Below are 22,161 nucleotides of genomic sequence, written 5' to 3'. Positions count from 1 at the left end.
TGAATCTGAGTTATTAGAAATAGTTTTAACAATATTTTTTTTTAGCGCCATTTCATTCGTTTAGCTTTCTCAATACGCTATCATTCTATAAATTATCTGGATCAATTAGGAAAAATGGGGTGGGGGGAGACAGAAAGGGATAGATATCTGGGTGAAGTTTACTGTAATTGTTTTAATAGCATAATAGGGGATCGACATGAATTCGAACTCGTGGCTTACGCCTCCTCGAACCAATGTACTATATAATATATATATATATGGGGTGGGGGAATCCCCCCCAAACCCCACCAGAAAAAAAACCTGCCTACGCCCATGTAATACTATTGACATAAAGATAACAATAACAGTAAAGACACATTCGTAGACAATGTGAACGTTTTTTATTAGATACATTATGTTTGTTTTGATATTCTTCAAATATTATTGCTTTCTTCAATATTCCACTATATATTTGCCAGATGAAATACATGAATTAATTTTATAAGACGACAGTGAATTTACATTTTCTAATTGTGAGGCTCATATGTCCTCCCGATATCCCTATTTCGGGTTCCACATTGACCGTCACAATGTACGCAGTTTTAACTGAAGATGCACGAATCTATTAGTAACAAAATGATGTATTTTAACAGAAATTAACTCACTATGAAAACATGTCTTTATTCTCTTGCGTCTCTGATCAGTTTGACATTCATCTATCACTATCACTCTCTTGACGTTTTAACATAAATTTTGACAGACCAGCTCATGGTTTCATCAGTCTACACTACTACACCAAATGAACACTCCCTTTCCTAGGAAACGCATACGCATACAATCTATACCACTGATAACACTTTATAAATAAGAACGCAGATAATTCTTTATTTCTATATCCATGTTTTATCTTAAGCTACATCTACACGTCTCGGAACGGGCAATCACATTCATGACTTGCATCACGTTTTTGAGCTATTTCTTTCTTAAGTGACATTTATATTTTTGGATCTAAACATGAAGTATAGCTGGAGGGTTATATCTGGCACGATACGTATAAATCATACAGAGACATGATATCATATCTTGTAATCTATATTATAAAGTAGAATGTGAGGGGTATGTATGTATGTATTTATGTATGTTACTTATAGACATCAAAACCGCTTGACCAATCTTGATAAAACTAGGCAGGAATGTTCCTTGGGTACCAACTTAGACCTTAGTGAATGTATTGTAGCCCTAAAACAAATGTAAGACCCTCAAAAAAAATAAAGTTGTCCGACTCTATTACAGCTATAGTATTTTATGGATCTAGGCCATGTCTACAATGTTGACATGAGAAAAGATAGAAAGGATTTAGACCTAGATCTAATTTTAAGAAATACACTTTGCGCCGATAGTTTTTTACTTTGACACATGAAAAGACAAAAGAAGATCCATTGATTTCATTATATAATAAAATTAACCTTCAATTTTGTGTTTCAAAAGCATTTTTTACATTAATTAGTTCCTTATATCTGTGATTACAGATTTCCTGACGAACATTCTTTCATTAGACAATTCCGTAATGAATCGCGTACTAAATATTAATTCGTTTAATTGTTTACTTTATAATCCCATCCCTAGATCTAAAACTCTAATTCAACTCTCAGATGATAAAACTTCTCTTCGCACAGATAGTTTTATACTTTAACACATAAACATATTAATTAAAGTCCATTCATTTCATATTTTGATCAAATAAACATTCAAATTTGGTTTTCTAAAGCTACATTCACCTATGAAAGCTGCGAAGCCGAGTTGAGATAGGCCTAGATCTATATTCATTCATGAATCGCGTACTAAAAATTATTTCGTTTAATTGTTCACTTTATAATCCCATTTATTTAACAAAGCTATCGCTCTTTTCGTTTTTAATAGATATGAATGTATCGACTTCGGGTAAACCCATTTTCGCAAAACTAATTTTATTTTCGTAGCGAAAGAGAAATAACGTGAAAGGATCATTAGCTAAGTTTAACATACATATAAATCCAATCCACTAGATTATTCAAAAGCATTTTTTACATAAATTAGTTCCTGATATCTACAGATTTCCTGGCGAACATTCTTTCATTAGACATTACCAAATGGTTACACATTAACACATCTCTCTACTGATCTATTCCTAGGCCTAGGTCTAAAACTCTTACTGAACTCTAAGATGATAAAACTTCTTTTCGCAAAGATAGTTTTATGCTTTAACACATAAACATACTAATTATTGTCCATTCATTTGATATTTTAATCAAATTAACATTCAATTTTGTTTTCTAAAGCATTTTTAATACATTCGTTCGCTGTTCGCTAAAGCTGCGTAGCCGTGTTGAGATAGGCCTATATTCCTTCATGAAAAAGAGTTCACGCATGCGCAGCACAGAACTCTAGATTAGTGTAGATTTAGATCTACGTCTACCTCAAGATCTACTTTATACTTTATACACATGAACAAAATGTAGTCTATTCATCTCAAATTTTAATCAAATATATGTAGGCCTACAAGCAAATGTTTTAATTTGAAAAAAAAAATGGATTTAATTAAGCCTATTAGCTATTTTGATTTGATAGCTTCATTCACACTATTTTTTACATTGACACATTCGCTTTACTTATTACATTATTATTTCGTTTAATTGTTTACAAAACACTCTCAGTGACTATATCAACAGTAATGCGCAAATAAAGACCCGCGGGTCGCGGGTAACATATGTCTAGTAAACTATATAACTATAATAAACTATATAACTATAATAAACTATATAACTTTAATAAACTATATAACTATAATAAACTATATAACTATAATAAACTATATAACTATAATAAACTATATAACTATAATAAACTATATAGCTATAACAAACTATAACTATAATAAACTATATAACTATAATAAACTATATAGCTATAACAAACTATATAACTATAATAAACTATATAACTATAATAAACTATATAACTATAATAAACTATATAGCTATAACAAACTATATAACTATAATAAACTATATAGCTATAACAAACTATATAACTATAATAAACTATATAACTATAATAAACTATATAACTTTAATAAACTATATAACTATAATAAACTATATAACTATAATAAACTATATAACTTTAATAAACTATATAACTATAATAAACTATATAACTATAATAAACTATATAGCTATAACAAACTATAACTATAATAAACTATATAACTATAATAAACTATACAGCTATAACAAACTATATAGCTATAATAAACTATATAACTATAATAAACTATATAACTATAATAAACTATATAACTATAACAAACTATATAGCTATAATAAACTATATAACTATAATAAACTATATAACTATAATAAACTATATAACTATAATAAAATATATAACTTTAATAAACTATATAGCTATAACAAACTATATAACTATAATAAACTATATAACTATAATAAACTATATAACTTTAATAAACTATATAACTATAATAAACTATATAACTATAATAAACTATATAACTTTAATAAACTATATAACTATAATAAACTATATAACTATAATAAACTATATAACTATAATAAACTATATAACTTTAATAAACTATATAACTTTAATAAACTATATAACTTTAATAAACTATAGTTGTTTTTTAAAACTAGTTTGTAATATGAGTTGTTGTTTTTTTCTTTGTTCTATAAAAATGATAATATCTATTTAGAATGGCAATTTCGAATAGTGTAAGCACTTGAAGCTAAATTATTAACAATTCTTTTGTTTTGAATGTGGCCAGACATGTGTCTTCAAACTGGATACACATTTACTCAGAAAGACAAAATAATGCACATTTCTTATTTGCTATGCTAGGATCAATTCGTACAAGTGCCTTTCGAGCATGGAACAGATTACCTGAATATGTGTTATTGGCTGACATTTGTTTGTAGCACAAAACTGCTGGTAGACTGCGCATTATATCTTAACTTGTAAAACTTAAAATAGCTTGAATAACTTCTTTTGTGGACAATATTAAATATAACTGTATTATAATATACAAAAAATAAACTTGTGATGAAATGCAATAAATATAGTAGACTTTAGTAATAATATAAGATGGTATATTAAACAAACTCTAACTCACTACGATAACACTTCCTTTCAGTCTCACGTTCTGGAGTCGTCTGTCCTAACTAAGACCGAATGACGACAATGCCACCTTTCTTGCCACATTTCTTGCATCATTCAGAACTAATCGCTAACCTCTTCCCACAGTCACCATGTAAACACACAACAAACACACACACACTCCATTACAATCAGCCAAGAAAACCAATAATCAACATGCACGACTAGATTAACATATTGATACGAGCGGCACGTACATACTTTCCCATTGGAAGGATGGTCTATAGTTTATAAAGATAAGATAAGATAAGTGATATGAAGTATGTGCGTAAGTGTGTTTATATGGCGGCTTAGGTGGCATTGTCGTAACTTGGTCTTAGGGGAGACGACACCAGAACTTGAGATTTAAAGGTTGTGTTATTGTAGTGAGTGAGATTTTGTTAAAAAATATTATTTACTAAAGTCTACTACATTTAATTCATTTGATCACAAATTGATTTTGTCTACATTATAAATAAAGCATTATTTAGTTTTGTTCACAAAAGGAAGTTATTCAAGTTATTTGAAGTTTTATTAGTCAATAGTAGATTTCTCAGTATCTTATGGACGTAAATGATACCCATATAAAATACATGTACACTGCAACTAAATAATGTGAAATAACAAAACAAGACAGACATTGAAAACACATATAACACATAACAAAACAATAGAACAAATATTAGCAAATACAAAAGTCACTCACCACGAGCCCATGTTTCTCCATTTCTGCTCACCAGACGGCTACACCATGGACGACATAGTCCTGTACTGGCTCAACAACCGCAACGCTGTGTCCGGGGTCGAGGACGTCTCGCTGCCGCAGTTCTCCATCACAAACTACCAGACGATCGACAAGGTGGAAGGACTACTTACAGGTACGAGGACCTTTCACACTGATACCCAACGGCGCGCGGGCCACATCTTGTATTTGATGCTCAGATACCTATAGAGAATTTTGCCCGCAGTGCAGGAAAATGGAGCAATATTAAATGGGGGGGGGGGGGGGTGGGGACGAATGTTTTGAATAAGCCTTCGGTGACTCATATTGTTCCGTTTTCACAAAGAATAAATAAATTTCTATAGGCACTTAAACATAACAATCAATTAACAGAGACTTTGAAGACTACCTTTTTTATGACGTCACATCCTTTTAAGTACTTTCTCACAAAACCGACCACAACAAATAATGACTTAATATATATGTAATATATATTTATGTGTGTGTCGCCCTTGCTGAAATAGGTTGGACACAAGACAGCGTTATCCTTTCAAATTGTAAACGTCAATAAACGTCTGGTCTGGAGAAGGCGCCAAGACAAAAGTACTCGAAGATTTTCATTAGAAAGCAAAAGATCAACCCAAATTGGATAGAAACGAAAGAAATATTGATACATATAGAACTTCTTTCACTTTAAAACTAATTAGAACATGTGGGTTGACACCTCTCCTCTTAACCCTTTACATCCTACATCTTTAATAGTCTCTGGCAAGAGCCATGACTGAAAATAATATGCTAAATCTAATTAGCAGGGCCCCTGTCAGGCGCGGGCCCAATTTGGAGCAATCTGTAGAATCGGCCTTAGGCCGGCCCTGTGGAGTCTCATATGTTAATCTTTATGAAAGATTTTGTATCCGTCCATATATACAGGGCCGGACATAGGCCACTGCAACATATGCGGCCGAAGTGGGCCCCGCACTTTCATAAGCCCCGCTCTAATTCTAGGTGTAAATTATTAGATTAAACCATTATAACTTTTAATTGATTTTCCAAGAGCTCATCGAAATCTCCTGAAATTGCAAAATATACGAAAAAGTCCTGGAAAACTCATAAAAAATAGACAAAATTGTCCTTTTGGGGTGTCATTCAATATCGTGGAAATCTCGTGAAATTATTATAAGCTTCCGAAAACTCATAAAAAATAGACGAAATTGTCCTTTTGGGGTGTCATTCAATATGGTAAACGCCAATCCTACCTGCGACAAAAAAAAAACGGCATTGTCAGCTTTCATTTAATTAAAAAATATGTGAAGACGTATTTATTTTCTAATTAAAAAACTTAATTTTCACTTATTATCTTTATCCCTAGCCTGACTGGGCTGCGCGCAATCCATTTGCATTGGGCCCCGCTATTGTTTGGGCCGGCCCTGCATATATATACATGTATGTATGTACGCATGTATGTATGTATGTATGTATGTATTATGTGTGTATGTATGTATGTGTGAGTGTGTGTGTGTTTCACTTAATGTGAATGAATAATGAGATGCTATTAATAGATCTCATATGTTTTATAAAGTAAAACTTGAATTGAAAGTTTGAGTTCGCTCTTTTAGTTTGCTACTGAACTCATGGGTTTCTTTTTAATTCAGGCAACTACCAGAGGTTATCTTTGATATTTCAACTCCAACGAAACATCGGCTACTTCATCTTTCAGACATATCTACCCTCTATACTGATTGTTATGTTATCGTGGGTGTCCTTTTGGATCAACCACGAGGCCACGTCAGCGAGGGTAGCATTAGGTAAGTGCTTTGAATGACTTGATTTAGTAGTATCTACCACTTAAACCTTCGTTTTCTCAAAGTAATGGGCGCGTCGTGTTGACAGAGGAAGTGGGGGGGGGGGGACACGACGCCAGTTTTTTTTTTAAGAGGAAAATCTTTTTATTTTTTTTTAATGCTTTTATAAATCGATATTTGAATTTGAATTAATTAAATGTAGTAGAGTTTAAGTCACTGACTAACTGGCATGACTACATTGACACATGAAACCCATCTTCTTTTTTTTTTCGAGGTAGCGTCTATAATTTATAAGATAAGATAATATTCTAAAATTATATTTTTATATTAAGTGACGTCAATTAATTTTACAAGTAGGCTCCTGTCTGCAACAAGATTCCAAATGTTCTCTGAAAGAAGATACGTCCTTACGTCTTCGCTAATCCGATTCTCTCTGAGGACAGAAAGTCAAATTTCTTCAGAGGGATGTGGCATCGTGCCATCAGTATGTTGACATTTTTTTACGTACCATAAAACGCCTTGTCGAAAGCGAGGGTGATTGTGCTACGATGACTTCTATTCCTAACGTTTCTGTTCCAAAATCCTGCAATCCTTTCATAATTTAACTTAATTCGACATAATTATTTTTTACTTGAAGAAATGGGGCGAGGTAGGTACCAGAAGAGTACCATTTTGAGGTTTAGAATGCTAGAAAAAGCTTGAAGTTGGGGCTCCGTCCCAGACCACCTAACTACCTTGGGTTGGGTTAGAACGTGAATGCGTAGAAGTCAATGTTGCTCTCTAGCTGGGGTGTCACTAGTAAATGTTTGAGAAACACTGACTTCAACTTTCACATGTTAAATCAGGAAAATGACTTTAGTATACATTAGTTCACTGTTTCCTAATAATATGATTTGTTACAGGGATTACCACTGTACTGACCATGACAACCATCAGCAATGGTGTCCGGTCATCTCTGCCTCGTATCTCCTACGTCAAGGCCATTGACATCTACCTGGTCATGTGCTTCGTCTTCGTCTTCGCTGCCCTCCTGGAGTACGCCGCGGTCAACTACACATACTGGGGCGCCAGGGCGAAGAGAAAAGCCAAACGGCTGCGAGAGAGGGCGACCAGCGTCAGGAAAAGGGTGGAGGAGTGTGACCCCATGGTAAGTGGCGCCGTATTCAGACATATAGTTTAGACGGATTACCTTTTACATTCGTTTACAGCTCCATGTCAATACGCTTGGATAAAGCAGTTCGAATCTGGGCAAATGTAGACAGAATCTAGTCTAAGCAGATCTAGAAACTAAGAAACAAAGAGAGAAATCCTGGGAAGACTCCAATAATGCCTGAGGCGTCTGGCAATATATATATATTATATATATATATATATTATATATATATATATATATATATATATATATATATATATATATATATATATATATATATATATATATATATATATATATATCAACACTAGCAGCTGGGAAAAAATGGCACTGGATAGATCCATATGGAGAGAGAGCATATAGGAAGGGTCTCGGATATATAGATCTATACATCACCCAAATTGCGGCCATCCATGGTCACGGCTAGCAAGAGCGTAACAATCAATAATTTCCTTAACAGTTACATAGTTCTCTTAATTTCGACTTCCGATGACGTCATTGTGGAGAGTACGTGAAGCCAGTGTCACTTATTTTGTATCATGTATGAGTGTCCTCAAACCATATATTTAAATGGTGGGTGAGGGGTGGTGGTTAGCAAATCTGGAACATGTCTAAATCTGTATGGAGGCTACGAGGCACTGCGCAGTTATATCCAGTTCTTGCTAGAGCCCTAGAGGAGGTGGTATCATTTCTACTTTGTAACCAATCACTTCATCCCAAGATCTTAGGAGCATTAACGGACTAACTATAATGTGTAGGTAAAACTTTAATAGTGTGACATTTGAAAGTGTAAGTGCTATAAATAGTTTTACAAATAATGTATCAATTATTATTATTGCGGGTTATTGCCCATTTACATACTAGGTTAAGTATGCACCTGATTGTTTCACAATACACACAAAGGCAATGTCAGCATATCTCTCTCTCATCATTTCTGTCTCCACATTTTTTTTCTCTCCTTTCTTTCTTCGTCCTTTCTGACATTTTCTCCTCTACCTCTTGGCATCTATTTGTCTTTGGTTTCTCGCTTCTTACTATCTTTATCTCCCCCCCCCATGTCCTCTCTGGGGTGTATGTACGGACCATAAACTTATATATACTATATCTAGACTGGACATGGAGATTTTTTAACACTACAAAAAATGTCGTGAACATTTTGTAGAAAGTTGGATCAAACCGTTATTTTGTAAAGTAGTTTAAAAAAGTAAAGTTGTTTGTTTTTTTCAACCCTAACCTATGTAACATACACTTTAGTTTTTAGATCTAGATCTAGTAATTGAACATCAAAAATAAAAGTACTCTCTTCTCAGAATTAATATTTTGCAGTGTTTAGATACATAATCTAGAAAGATCTAGGTAATCAATCTATTTAAATGTACATAAGATGATTTAAATCAATATGAATTATTTCCATCTAGGATTATTGTTTCATATATTTGCGTGAATATCCGAGAAATGATTTTGCATTATTTCTAAACTTTTAAAACTAAAGATCATTACTTTTCTAAGACAGAAAAGATTGATTGGGGCGACTCCCCTTAGAGCTTAAAAAAGAGTTTACGTACATAAAAATCTCTCTATAGGCCTATATAGGTCTGTGAATCGATCAATCGCGGATAAGAATTTGTTTCCGGTTTCCAGTCTAGTATAATATATAAGTCTATGGTATGTGCTATCAAAAAAAGAACAAACAAAAATGACGCTATAGACAGCACACTCGATTCTTTAATATTTCTATGTACTTCTTTCCGTGTCTGTGCGTGTACTCCTATCACTATGTGTATCTAATACTTTGTGTGTGTGTGTGTGTGTTCTGTCTGGGTGAGTACTCTTGCGTGTATGTGTGTGCGTATGTCAAGTCATGTTAGACAGCCTAAAGGAAAAGAAAATGGGGCGTGGCACGAGATTTATCTTCAAATGACCGGATGTAACAGATTTAAGTCCGAACTAATCTCGTAAGTGGACGATGGGACCCTTGTCCACTTGGTTGTCCTTACTGATCCAATTGGCCCCATCAATGTCGGTCGTTAATGAAATTATCCAATGACTACGTCGGGTCGGAGAGGCGACATTGAACTGATAGAATACGATCTGTGTCTCTATGCTCTATTTGTCTACCTCGATCCGTTAATTGGAATAATGAAAACTTGTTAACGATAATTCCTGATGTTCAATAGTGATTCAGAAATGGTTTTATTTTTTGATGAATTAGATTCCCCTTATTTCTGTATTCATATGACTTACTATCCTTGTCACATTTATCCATTGTCACATCCATCATTGGCCACATCTATCACTTGTCAAATCCACCAATTTTCAGTTTTGACATCCATCACTTATCTCACCCTTCAATTGTTATACATCCATCCACTTGTTATACATCCATTACTTGTGACATCCATCCACTTGTTATACATCCATTACTTGTGACATCCATCCACTTGTTATACATCCATTACTTGTGACATCCATCCACTTGTTATGCATCCATTACTTGTGACATCCATCCACTTGTTATACATCCATTACTTGTGACATCCATCCACTTGTTATACATCCATTACTTGTGACATCCATCCACTTGTTATACATCCATTACTTGTGACATCCATCCACTTGTTATACATCCATTACTTGTGACATCCATCAATTGTTATACATCCATTACTTGTGACATCCATACACTTGTTATACATCTAATACTGGTTACATCCTTCACTTGTTATACATCCATTACTTGTGACATCCATCCACTTGTTATACATCCAATACTTGTGACATCCATCACTTGTTATACATCCAATACTTGTGACATCCATCCACTTGTTATACATCCAATACTTGTGACATCCATCACTTGTTATACATCCAATACTTGTGACATCCATCCACTTGTTATACATCCATTACTTGTGACATCCATCCACTTGTTATACATCCATTACTTGTGACATCCATCCACTTGTTATACATCCATTACTTGTGACATCCATCCACTTGTTATACATCCATTACTTGTGACATCCATCACTTGTTATACATCCAATACTTGTGACATCCATCCATTTGTTATACATCCAATTTTTGTGACATCCATCCACTTGTTATACATCCAATACTTGTGACATCCATCCACTTGTTATACATCCATTACTTGTGACATCCATCACTTGTTATACATCCAATACTTGTGACATCCATCACTTGTTATACATCCAATACTTGTGACATCCATCACTTGTTATACATCCAATACTTGTGACATCCATCACTTGTTATACATCCAATACTTGTGACATCCTTCACTTGTTATACATCCAATACTTGTGACATCCATCACTTGTTATACATCCATTACTTGTGACATCAATCACTTGTTATACATCCATTACTTGTGACATCCATCACTTGTTATACATCCAATACTTGTGACATCCATCCATTTGTTATACATCCAATACTTGTGACATCCATCCACTTGTTATACATCCAATACTTGTGACATCCATCCACTTGTTATACATCCATTACTTGTGACATCCATCACTTGTTATACATCCAATACTTGTGACATCCATCCACTTGTTATACATCCAATACTTGTGACATCCATCACTTGTTATACATTCATTACTTGTGACATCCATCCACTTGTTATACATCCAATACTTGTGACATCTATCCACTTGTTATACATCCAATACTTGTGACATCCATCCACTTGTTATACATCCAATACTTGTGACATCCATCACTTGTTATACAACCATTACTTGTGACATCCATCCACTTATTATACATCCATTACTTGTGACATCCATACACTTGTTATACAACCATTACTTGTGACATCCATACACTTGTTATACATCCAATACTTGTGACATTCATCACTTGTTATACATCCAATACTTGTGACATCCATCACTTGTTATACATAAATTACTTGTGACATCCATCCACTTGTTATACATCCAATACTTGTGACATCCATCCACTTGTTATACATCCATTACTTGTGACATCCATCCACTTATTATACATCCAATACTTGTGACATCCATCCACTTGTTATACATCCATTACTTGTGACATCCATCCACTTATTATACATCCAATACTTGTGACATCCATCCACTTGTTATACATCCATTACTTGTGACATCCATCCACTTGTTATACATCCATTACTTGTGACATCCATCCACTTGTTATACATCCAATATTTGTGACATCCATCACTTGTTATACATCCAATACTTGTGACATCCATCCACTTGTTATACATCCAATATTTGTGACATCCATCACTTGTTATACATCCAATACTTGTGACATCCATCCACTTGTTATACATCCATTACTTGTGACATCCATCACTTGTTATACATAAATTACTTGTGACATCCATCCACTTGTTATACATCCAATACTTGTGACATCCATCACTTGTTATACATAAATTACTTGTGACATCCATCCACTTGTTATACATCCAATACTTGTGACATCCATCACTTGTTATACATAAATTACTTGTGACATCCATCCACTTGTTATACATAAATTACTTGTGACATCCATCCACTTGTTATACATAAATTACTTGTGACATCCATCCACTTGTTATACATAAATTACTTGTGACATCCATCCACTTGTTATACATAAATTACTTGTGACATCCATCCACTTGTTATACATAAATTACTTGTGACATCCATCCACTTGTTATACATAAATTACTTGTGACATCCATCCACTTGTTATACATAAATTACTTGTGACATCCATCCACTTGTTATACATAAATTACTTGTGACATCCATCCACTTGTTATACATAAATTACTTGTGACATCCATCCACTTGTTATACATAAATTACTTGTGACATCCATCCACTTGTTATACATAAATTACTTGTGACATCCATCCACTTGTTATACATAAATTACTTGTGACATCCATCCACTTGTTATACATAAATTACTTGTGACATCCATCCACTTGTTATACATAAATTACTTGTGACATCCATCCACTTGTTATACATAAATTACTTGTGACATCCATCCACGTGTGTTGATACCATCCCTCCATTTTTCAATGCATCTTCTCTTACTGCTGTTACTTTGGTCTGTCATAAAATGCTTTGAAAGACCTGATGACATTAACTTGACAGGGTTATGTCATTTTTTGTTTGTTTGAGGATTGTCATATGTACGACCGGTTCAAGTAAGACCTATTGTTACATAAGGCCCGTAAATTTCTACTTGAAGGATTCAAATATATTTTATTTCGTACTGACGAATTCTGTTGTTGTTTTTTTCGGTATAAACAAAGAACTCTGCTACACGATTGGAAATGGGTCATCAGATATAAACCATACTAACCACTCAATTTCATAGCAGCACTAGTTTATCTTTTAAGAGGCCATATACCTCACAGGATAATATCCCACAAAGGTGAAACGCAATTTGCCGCAATTCTCAGCAGCATGAAGTTAAAAAAAGAAGAATATGGTCGTCTTAAATAAATGTACCATTAATAGAGTCACGTGATTACAGTTAGCTCGTACTAATAAGGTAAACACTAGCAGTTCAAAATAAAAATGGTTGTGCGTTGCTTGGAGTTCGAAAGAAAATAAATGTTCTTGTCTTTCTTTGCTCAACTAATTTGTCCTTCTATTAGACTCCCAAGTACTCTATTGTCTACAGCAGCTATCCTCGCGTTATATAGTTCAGTGCATCATTTTGGTTTCTCAAATATCTTTATTAGCGAGGCAAAAAAAGTAATGATTGTTGTTTTTTTTTTACCTTCTCGCCCATTCTTTGTTTGACTTCTACTTTTTTTTCTTCATTTGTTAGTGTCATGCTTCAGAGGTCCTCAAAAGTATTTCAAAGATTCTTCCACATTTTTCCAAGAACATGAAACTGTGAGCCCTAAATGGGCCACACGTTAATTTATTATTTCGTTCTATGATTGTAGCCTAAAAAGTAAAGTACCCCTTTCAGACCCTCCGATCTATCAGTTCGTTCTAAAGTTCATCTGTTTCTATGCTAAACGGTAAACGATCTGTTTCTATGCTAAACGGTAAACGATCTGTTTCTATGCTAAACGGTAAACGATCTGTTTCTATGCTAAACGGTAAACGATCTGTTTCTATGCTAAACGCTAAACGATCTGTTTCTATGCTAAACGGTAAACGATCTGTTTCTATGCTAAACGCTAAACGATCTGTTTCTATGCTAAACGCTAAACGATCTGTTTCTATGCTAAACGCTAAACGATCTGTTTCTATGCTAAACGGTAAACGATCTGTTTCTATGCTAAACGTTAAACGAGGGTATTATGTGGCAAGAACAACGACCAACGACCTTTACTTTCCCCAACTAGTGGTCAGATACCTATTAGAGTTGGACGGACTAAAAATCCCAAAGTTAAAAAATTCTTCACCTAGATTGGAATCCACAGGCTTCCCCACTCATAGTACCATACAATAAAAACTGTTTTTATTGTGTTGGATAAGGTCTCACTATATGAAATTTTTATCCAAATATTTTGAACCACTGGATATTTTTTTTTAACTCTCATTAAATTAAAAAAAAAATTTAGTTTAAAACATTTGTGAATTAAAAAAACGTCATCATTTTCACCTATACATTGAGTCGTTAGAGCTGGTGAGCTGTTTTAGGAACTTTGAGGCCTGTTAGACTTTCGAGTTTGATTATGAGAATAGTTTGTGTAAATTTAGGGACAGATATGTTTTTATTTTGGATATGGGTGACAGTTTTCTGGGTTGCAGAAGGGCAGCTTTTTCCTTATTTGTTCGTTTCGAAGGCCATGTGTAACTTGACAACTCGGAAAGTTCAAGGTTGCGCTCAGCTTCAGCCCGGGGTCTTCTCTGCAATCAACGAGTGCCTCCTCACCTGCAACGCCGGCTGCAAGGGGGTGAGCTTCAACAGTGAAGGCTGCTTTCACCACACCAGATGCACGCTTGAGCCCGTGTGCGCCACTAACCCAAATGGGAGCGTGATGTTTGAGAAGCAGTCGCCGTGTCTGAACAACGGGCAGTGGGATGATCTTTTAGACACGTGCCAGTGCAACGGCGGCTTCGTAGGCCAGATTTGTGAGAGGTACGCTAGCTCCTGCTACGAGCTGACCCAGTTCGGCTACGCCTTTGCCGAGCATGAAGTGGTGCTGCAGCTGAGCACTGACTCCACCCCTGTCCGCACCCTATGCGACCTCACATTCTTCTTCAAGCAGAATACCTATCTCTTTAAGAGCAGCGGGTACCTGAGGCCGAGGTGCCGAAGCTGGAAAGAGTATAAGCACGGGTTTTGGTTCGACGCTGAAAACTTTTGGATCGGCCTGGACAACATGAAGATTCTGAACAAAGACTTGAATGTTGTATACTTAGAGACCAGGGTAAATAACATCCCGTACGGCTACAGGTACAGCGATTTCTCTTTGAGCCCTGAGAACCTCGGCTTCAGCTTCGTCTTCAAGTATGCGATCACTTTCAACTTCTTAAGCGGCCACGTCGATTGTCTGTCGCCTGTTCAAGCGACGCCCTTCTCCAGCATTGACAACGATCAGGACAGAGACGCGAACCAGAACTGCGCTTCTTTAAACGGGGCCGGTTGGTGGTGGCCCACCTGCTCGGCCCTGTGCAATCCTCTGGGCTCCTGGAGCGACAGAAGAATGGGCGGCCTGAATATGAAAGATGGCCGTGATTACGTCATCGCAATGTATTATTCATCGATCTGAAGAACTATTGTTAATATCAGAAGTTCTTACTTTAAAAGTTATGTACTCTATACCTGATGTAGACTTGATACTTAGTACTACACGTCTTTAATCTTATGTAATGACTGTGTTGTGCCAAAGGTTTGTTCCATATAAATAGAGTCTATATACTATAATATCAGAGATAAACGCAAGACTACATTCTTTCTAGAAATTAAACTGAACTGAAGGGATGCTGCATTGGTTTAATCATATTGTTTTTCTAAGTAACTATCTAAATGAACGTAATATTAGAGATTTTCACACAAGGCAGAAAAACTATATATAGTAAATTGCATTTGGCATCCTTTGTACAAAATGAAGGAAATGTTGATAAAGTATTTTTTTAAGATATAGGAAAACTTTGTGCACTTCTGTAACACTGTAGAACCAAATTTTCAAAGCTCTTCTGTTTGCAATTGAAATAAGCCTAATTGCAATAATTTCTATGACAGGCGCATCTTAAACTTATTTAAAAATCAAATGAGAAACCACTGGATATAACTGTGCATTGTAAAATGATGGGCTAGTGCGTTCAATAACAAAATAAAAACAGAATATTATCTCAACTTTCTTTCTTTTAGTTGGCAACACGGAAGCTCAATTTAGTGTCCTTGACATTGTGTTGAGAACCACCAATATGTCTATCATAAATGTCGAAATTATATTTTAAATTGCATAGCATTTATTAAAATACGAAAAACTTGCATATATGTAACCCTGCCGGACCAAGTAAAACAAAGGACGTTTGGGCCTCGAGGCCTTCATCAGCTACAAAACAAACAAAAAATAACAAACAATTAACACAAAATAGTCTTAAGTTAACTTATCTGTCCGATGTAGATCTTTGTTGTTTTTTTTTTGTTTTTTTTTTGAGTCTTTGAACTTTCATTTATTAAAAGCATGTATTTCTAGTGTGATAAAGTGTATTCAAATCTTTAAGAACGTGTCCCTTAGAAATAAATGACAACCAAATTAAATTCATTTTATTTAAAGATGTTATTCTCAAGACTTTGGACTGTGTGTGTGTGTGATTGTTTCTGAGTGTGTGAAGTTTATTATTCATAAATATACATGTTTATAAATCTTGAACTGGCTCTTTCATATTTGCAGTGAATTATCTATCCCTCAATCATCAAATACAAAGTTAAATTACATTTTCTGACACTAGCTTGTTGCCCAAAAATAATATAAATTTAAAAAAAAAAAAAAAAAAAAAAAAAGATCCCATCAAGGAAAAGCGTATGTGACGATAAAGCTTTTTTTTTTCTATGGTCGACGGCTAACGTGGGTGTTATGTAGCCAGCACAATGACCAACCACCTTTGCTTTCCCAAAGTAATGACTGGTACCCTTTAGGACTTCCTAAGATCCCTAGGCACAAAATCCCATTCTTGTAACTTGTAACCTTTGGTGTCGGAAGCCATTCGCTTGACCACTCAGCCACCATTTTCAAGAAAAATATTTTACATTTCATATCGTTTTGTGTACAAGAATATCTCACACTGTGTACATACTCGGTAGGAATAGAGCTGGCGAAGACTCTCTCTTTGTAAGTGTTGGATCTAACAAGCAAAATATTTTTAAAATCCTTAAAAAAAAAAACAAAGCTTATAAAAAGGGAAAAACTCGCCATTACAGCTATATCTATCAATAATCTAGAAGTTATTTCCCTTGTTCGATATCAGACAAAATAATTAATAACCAAAAACTAATTCACTACTTATTTAATTTGTTTATATTGATTCATTCTTTGTTAGGTACAATAAATAAATGTTTAAAGTATTAACTTGATTGGAGAATGCGTGAGGGAGAAATAGCGTTAAAATTATTTAAGGGAACTAAAACCTACACATTTAGACATATCTGAGAATGCTGAAGGACCAATTTCCATTCTTGGTATTTAACAAAATAATTAATTACAAGTAATTAATTTACTAATTGGTTAACTTTTTTTTATTGATTCGTGGCTTGTCTACGCTAATCAATAATTGCGTAAATTTTCAAATTGATCCGAGAATAGGTGTGAGAGAAATAACATGCACAGACAGACAGACAGAATGAGTTAATATAAGCTTTGTACAAAATGTAATCTAATGGATTATTCAGCTCATCCGATGGTCACGGTTACAAAACCTGGAGGAGCTAAAGGATTGGTTTTGAGAAGTGTGAATTAAAGGGTTTCTATATGGAAAGCCGGTATCCACTTTGACTAGAATTGGTGAATGGTCATTGTGTTGTCCGTATAATACCTTCATTAGCCGTTGATACAAATAAAAATACGTCCACTTAGCATCTCCGGCCATAGGGATTGATGGAACAAGGAGGACAGGTGACTTTACTTATGGACTTATTGATTTTATTTTAAAACTAGTTTGGTTACACTTGTCATGAAATAGGGATACAACTGAAGAGATTACATGGACACCACGGTACGATATTCCCCCAAAGCGCATACTATGAATGATGTAAAGTGTATATTCTATCGACTGGCGTTCCCAAAGACAAAAAGATAAATGCAAATTTCGTCTTCCAAATGATGGGACAGATTCGAACAAGTGCCCCTCTTCTTCCATAGTGGGTGGAACGGGTTGCATGAATCAGCCAAGAAAATCAATGACTTAGCAGAGTTTCAGCAAGTCATTTCGAGTTTTGAGTCAACGGAGAATCTTTTTTTTCCACTGACCATTGAATCGGTGAAAACTCTCCGCGTTAGCCGTATGAGTGGGAGAGAATGCAAAGAAATCATCTCTCTTGACAAGCTCTGTGACAAACTTTCTATCATGTGAGCAGCCTTGACTAACCAACAACCTTCACGTGAAGAAGTATTGTCTAAATGTTATCTGTCTGCTCTTTGTGAGAGAGTTTGTGGGACTGAACCAGAAGAAACTAAACCACCAAATCTTATTGATGAATAAATTGCCTGTAACTAAAAGTGGGAGGCGTGGTGGCTGAGCGATAAAGAGCTTGGCTTCCAAACCAGGGCCCCGGGTTCGAATCCCAGTGATTTTTGGCTTTTTTAATTTCTGGATCTTTGGGCGACTCTGAGTCCACCCAGTCTAATGGGTGCCTGACATTAGTTTTTGAAAAGTAAATGCAGTTGGTCGTTGTGCTGGCCACGTGACACCCTTGTTAACCTGGGTGACAGAAATTGATGACTTTTACATCATTTGCCCTACAGATCGCAAGGTCTGAAAGGGGAACTTTTTACTTTAACTATAAAGTGAAGGTCGGACATCGTTCTTTTCCGGACATTTGATAGCTCTATGGGAACAGTGGGAATTCAGAATGACATTTCTGAATGATGTTTCCGTACCATCAAGAAAATGTTACAATCAGAATAGTTCCTAATATAAAATAAAAAGATAAACACTGCCTGCCTTTTCTTAAGTATGTCGGCTTGTCAAGGGGAAATAACCATTCAATTATAAATAGGAAGAGAGTTACATTGGTGTGTGAGGGGAAAATTTTAGGATATTAATAAAAAATGTATAGGAAATGTGATTAAAATTTGATTAAAATGGGAAATTTAAAAACAACAGTTTAATACATTCAAAAATTAAATTTATTTGAGCTATAAATAATTTTGTTTTATTCTAACCTGTGAGATTATAACACAGTTGTCACCTAATTGTCTACACATCAACAGACATCAATCATATTAAATATATTGTATATACACAATCATCTCTTTACATAATTTATACAAACAAACTCGTTTGTTTCAAGGCGGAGATGGACTCTATCAACGTATAAAATTTAAAATTGTCGGCTCCTCGTCCCTCTTCCCCCCCCCCTCCCCCCAGTAGATGACTGATTCCTAGATTTCACTTCTGTTGACCTGCTCCAAAAACGGAATTTTAGATCATGGTTATTGCAACAGAATATGAGAAGAATATGTCAAAAATGTTTTTAAAAAATTATATATAATGTTTAGATGATTAACTAATTATTTATCTTGGAGAGAATAGTATTTTTTTTTTATTCATGGTCTTCCAAACCGGATTCGAATCTCTGTGAGGATTTGGATTTCGAATGTAGAGATTCTTAGGACGCCCCCCCCCCCCCCGGACTCTACACAGCTCTAAAGAATGCCTGACTTTAATTGGGAAAGTAAGGGCGGTTGGTCGTTGTGCTAGACACGTGAGACCTTCGTTGACTGTCGGCCATAGATACGGATGAAACTTGCCCTATAGATTTGCAAGGTGGGAAAAGGTTGTTGTTGTTTTTTGGTACATACACAGAACAAAACTTTACAACGCTACAACAATGCAACACTCGTGAAACAGTGTCCCTTACACACAGGGCCGGTCCTAGCAATTGCGGGGCCCTATGCGAAACTGATTGCGCGGGGCCTAGTCTAGGTGAGAATAAGGATAGTAAGTGAAAATTAAGATTTTATATTAGAAAATAAATTCGGCTTTCGCATTTTATTCATTCTTTTCTAAGTACAAAAATGCTATCAAGTTCACTTTACTTTACGAATCTTGCAACCAATGGCATATTTTTATACCAGTGACTATAAAAGTAAATACGGTATTGGAACTTCCGGTTTTGGGGAAAAATTTTGTCTATTTTTCATGAGATTTTTATGAGTTTTCAGGAGATTTTAATTAGTGCAGGACATTTCCAAATATTTTTCGTATATATTTTGCAATTAATAATTACACATAGAATTAGCGCGGGGCCTATGAAAACGAGGGGGCCCACTGCGACCGCATAGGTTGCAGTGGCCTAAGACCGGCCCTGCTTACACATCTCGCAATTTATTTCTTATAAATAAATTTCCTTTCCCCACCATAACGGTTGGAGTCGGATTATAGTTAGCCCCTACCAACCCTTCACCAGATCCGCCATTGCTCCCCAAGCTTCTCACCGCTCACGCACAGACTCTGCCCATGAGCCTGCGTGTGATAGAACGAGGTTCACAAGTAGTAGTACTTAAGCTAATGAGCAAACCTGACAGTTACTGGATCTACTGCAAACTCCCAGCTATGAGTTCATTGTTAGGACAGTTGGACTTGAAAAGTTCAATGACTTCTTCAAATGTTTGAGTTCTTCTGTTATGGGAACGTGACCACAGAACGCAGACGTTTCGTCCAACTCCAAGCAAAATTGTATGAATGCACCCACTGAAGATTTTCAAAGTTCACTCCCTATCAATAGTTTTTCAATCAGCGATTCTCAAATATTTTTTTGTCTATATCCCTTTAGTGAAAGGCTTTAAACAAAACTTTGTTTTTGGAGAATTAAATATCCAATAGGTTCGTAAAGAATGTTAGAAGTCTCGTTTAATTTTACAAAGCTTCTATCAACTCACTCTGTCTGTCTGTCTGTCTGGTAAAAAGTTTGTACACATTATTTCTTTCACACCCAATCTCGGATCAGGCTGAAATTTCGCACAATTATTTATTTTACCTGACAGCACAAGAATCAATAAAAAAAAATTAGTTAATTAACTATTGGTAATTATTTATTTAATTTAGTATTTCGAACAAGGGGAAAAAATTACTTGACTGAAGTGGTGGTATAAGCTGAATTAGTCCCCTTTATAGGTCTTGTTTGAAACAATAGATAACTACAATCTTCCATAGCATGCGCTCTTCGCTAGCAGAGTGGTTATGTGTTATCTTTAGAAGCCTGCGAAGGCTTTAGCCGACGAGTTCGAATTCAGGTCATTCACTTTTTTTTATAAATACACTTATAAAACAATCACCCAGATACCCCATTCTTTTTCCCACACCCTTTTCAATTGGTCCAGACAAGTAATAGGATCATAGTGTACTGAAAGCTAAAAGCATGAAATGAACTAAACAAACACAATATGTTATTAATACTAATTTAATAATCTTAATATAAGCGCGGGTCCTATGAAAGTGCGGGGCCCACTGCAGTCTCATAAGTGCGGAGCCCACTGCGGTCACCTAAGGCCGGCCCTGCAAAATAGCGGCGTATGCTACGCCGCCGGTCGACTAGTTCTTTTTATTTTGCTTGTTTAAAAAAAGTTAAACATTTTTAGCTTAAGAAAATTGTGAAAGCATTGGACAAAATATTGACTTTTCAATACGTATTTTCCTTCTCTGGAAACAGAAAAAAATGTTCATTGTTCGCTAATTAGTTGTTGGGCTTTTGATTTCTATAACGGTAATTAGAAAAGGCTATAAAATAAAAAGAATGTAATGCTACGAACAGTTTTTATTGTCCTAAAAACGAAGCACGAATGCTGGGGGAATATTTCCATGGACTTTTAATGATGAGTTTAAAGTGTTAAGATTTTCTTAATGATAAAGTAGAGAGCGTGAAATCAATGCTTCAATGTTGACTTATTTCAGATGTGCAAGTTTATAAGTCAGAGTGTGGAAGACCAAGTCATAGGACCAAACGATTTCGGCTTTAGTCTGATATTAGGCTTCTGTGGTAATGATATCCAGAGAACCATGTTTTGGATTTTGTTAGTGTTGTCGATGTTGCGAGCATCGTCTGGTCTTGTTTCTTCGACATCATTATCGCGTCAGTATATATGT

General features: G+C 35.1%; 1 protein-coding gene across 1 annotated transcript in view; it reads left to right on the top strand.

Annotated features, from left to right (window-relative positions):
- The window catches only part of LOC106057354 (gamma-aminobutyric acid receptor subunit beta), a 220,201-nt gene that overhangs the window by 175,654 nt on the left and 22,386 nt on the right, over nucleotides 1-22,161 (top strand). The window contains exons 6-8 of the mRNA XM_056037848.1: nucleotides 4,914-5,051; nucleotides 6,547-6,699; nucleotides 7,599-7,843. Coding sequence (XP_055893823.1) covers nucleotides 4,914-5,051; nucleotides 6,547-6,699; nucleotides 7,599-7,843 — 536 coding nt within the window. The remainder of the gene's footprint in view (nucleotides 1-4,913; nucleotides 5,052-6,546; nucleotides 6,700-7,598; nucleotides 7,844-22,161) is intronic.

This window comes from Biomphalaria glabrata, chromosome 8 (genome assembly GCF_947242115.1).
Source record: "Biomphalaria glabrata chromosome 8, xgBioGlab47.1, whole genome shotgun sequence".
NCBI lineage: Eukaryota > Metazoa > Mollusca > Gastropoda > Planorbidae > Biomphalaria > Biomphalaria glabrata.
Note: the sequence above shows the minus strand (reverse complement) of the source record. Positions and strands in the feature narration are given on the sequence as shown.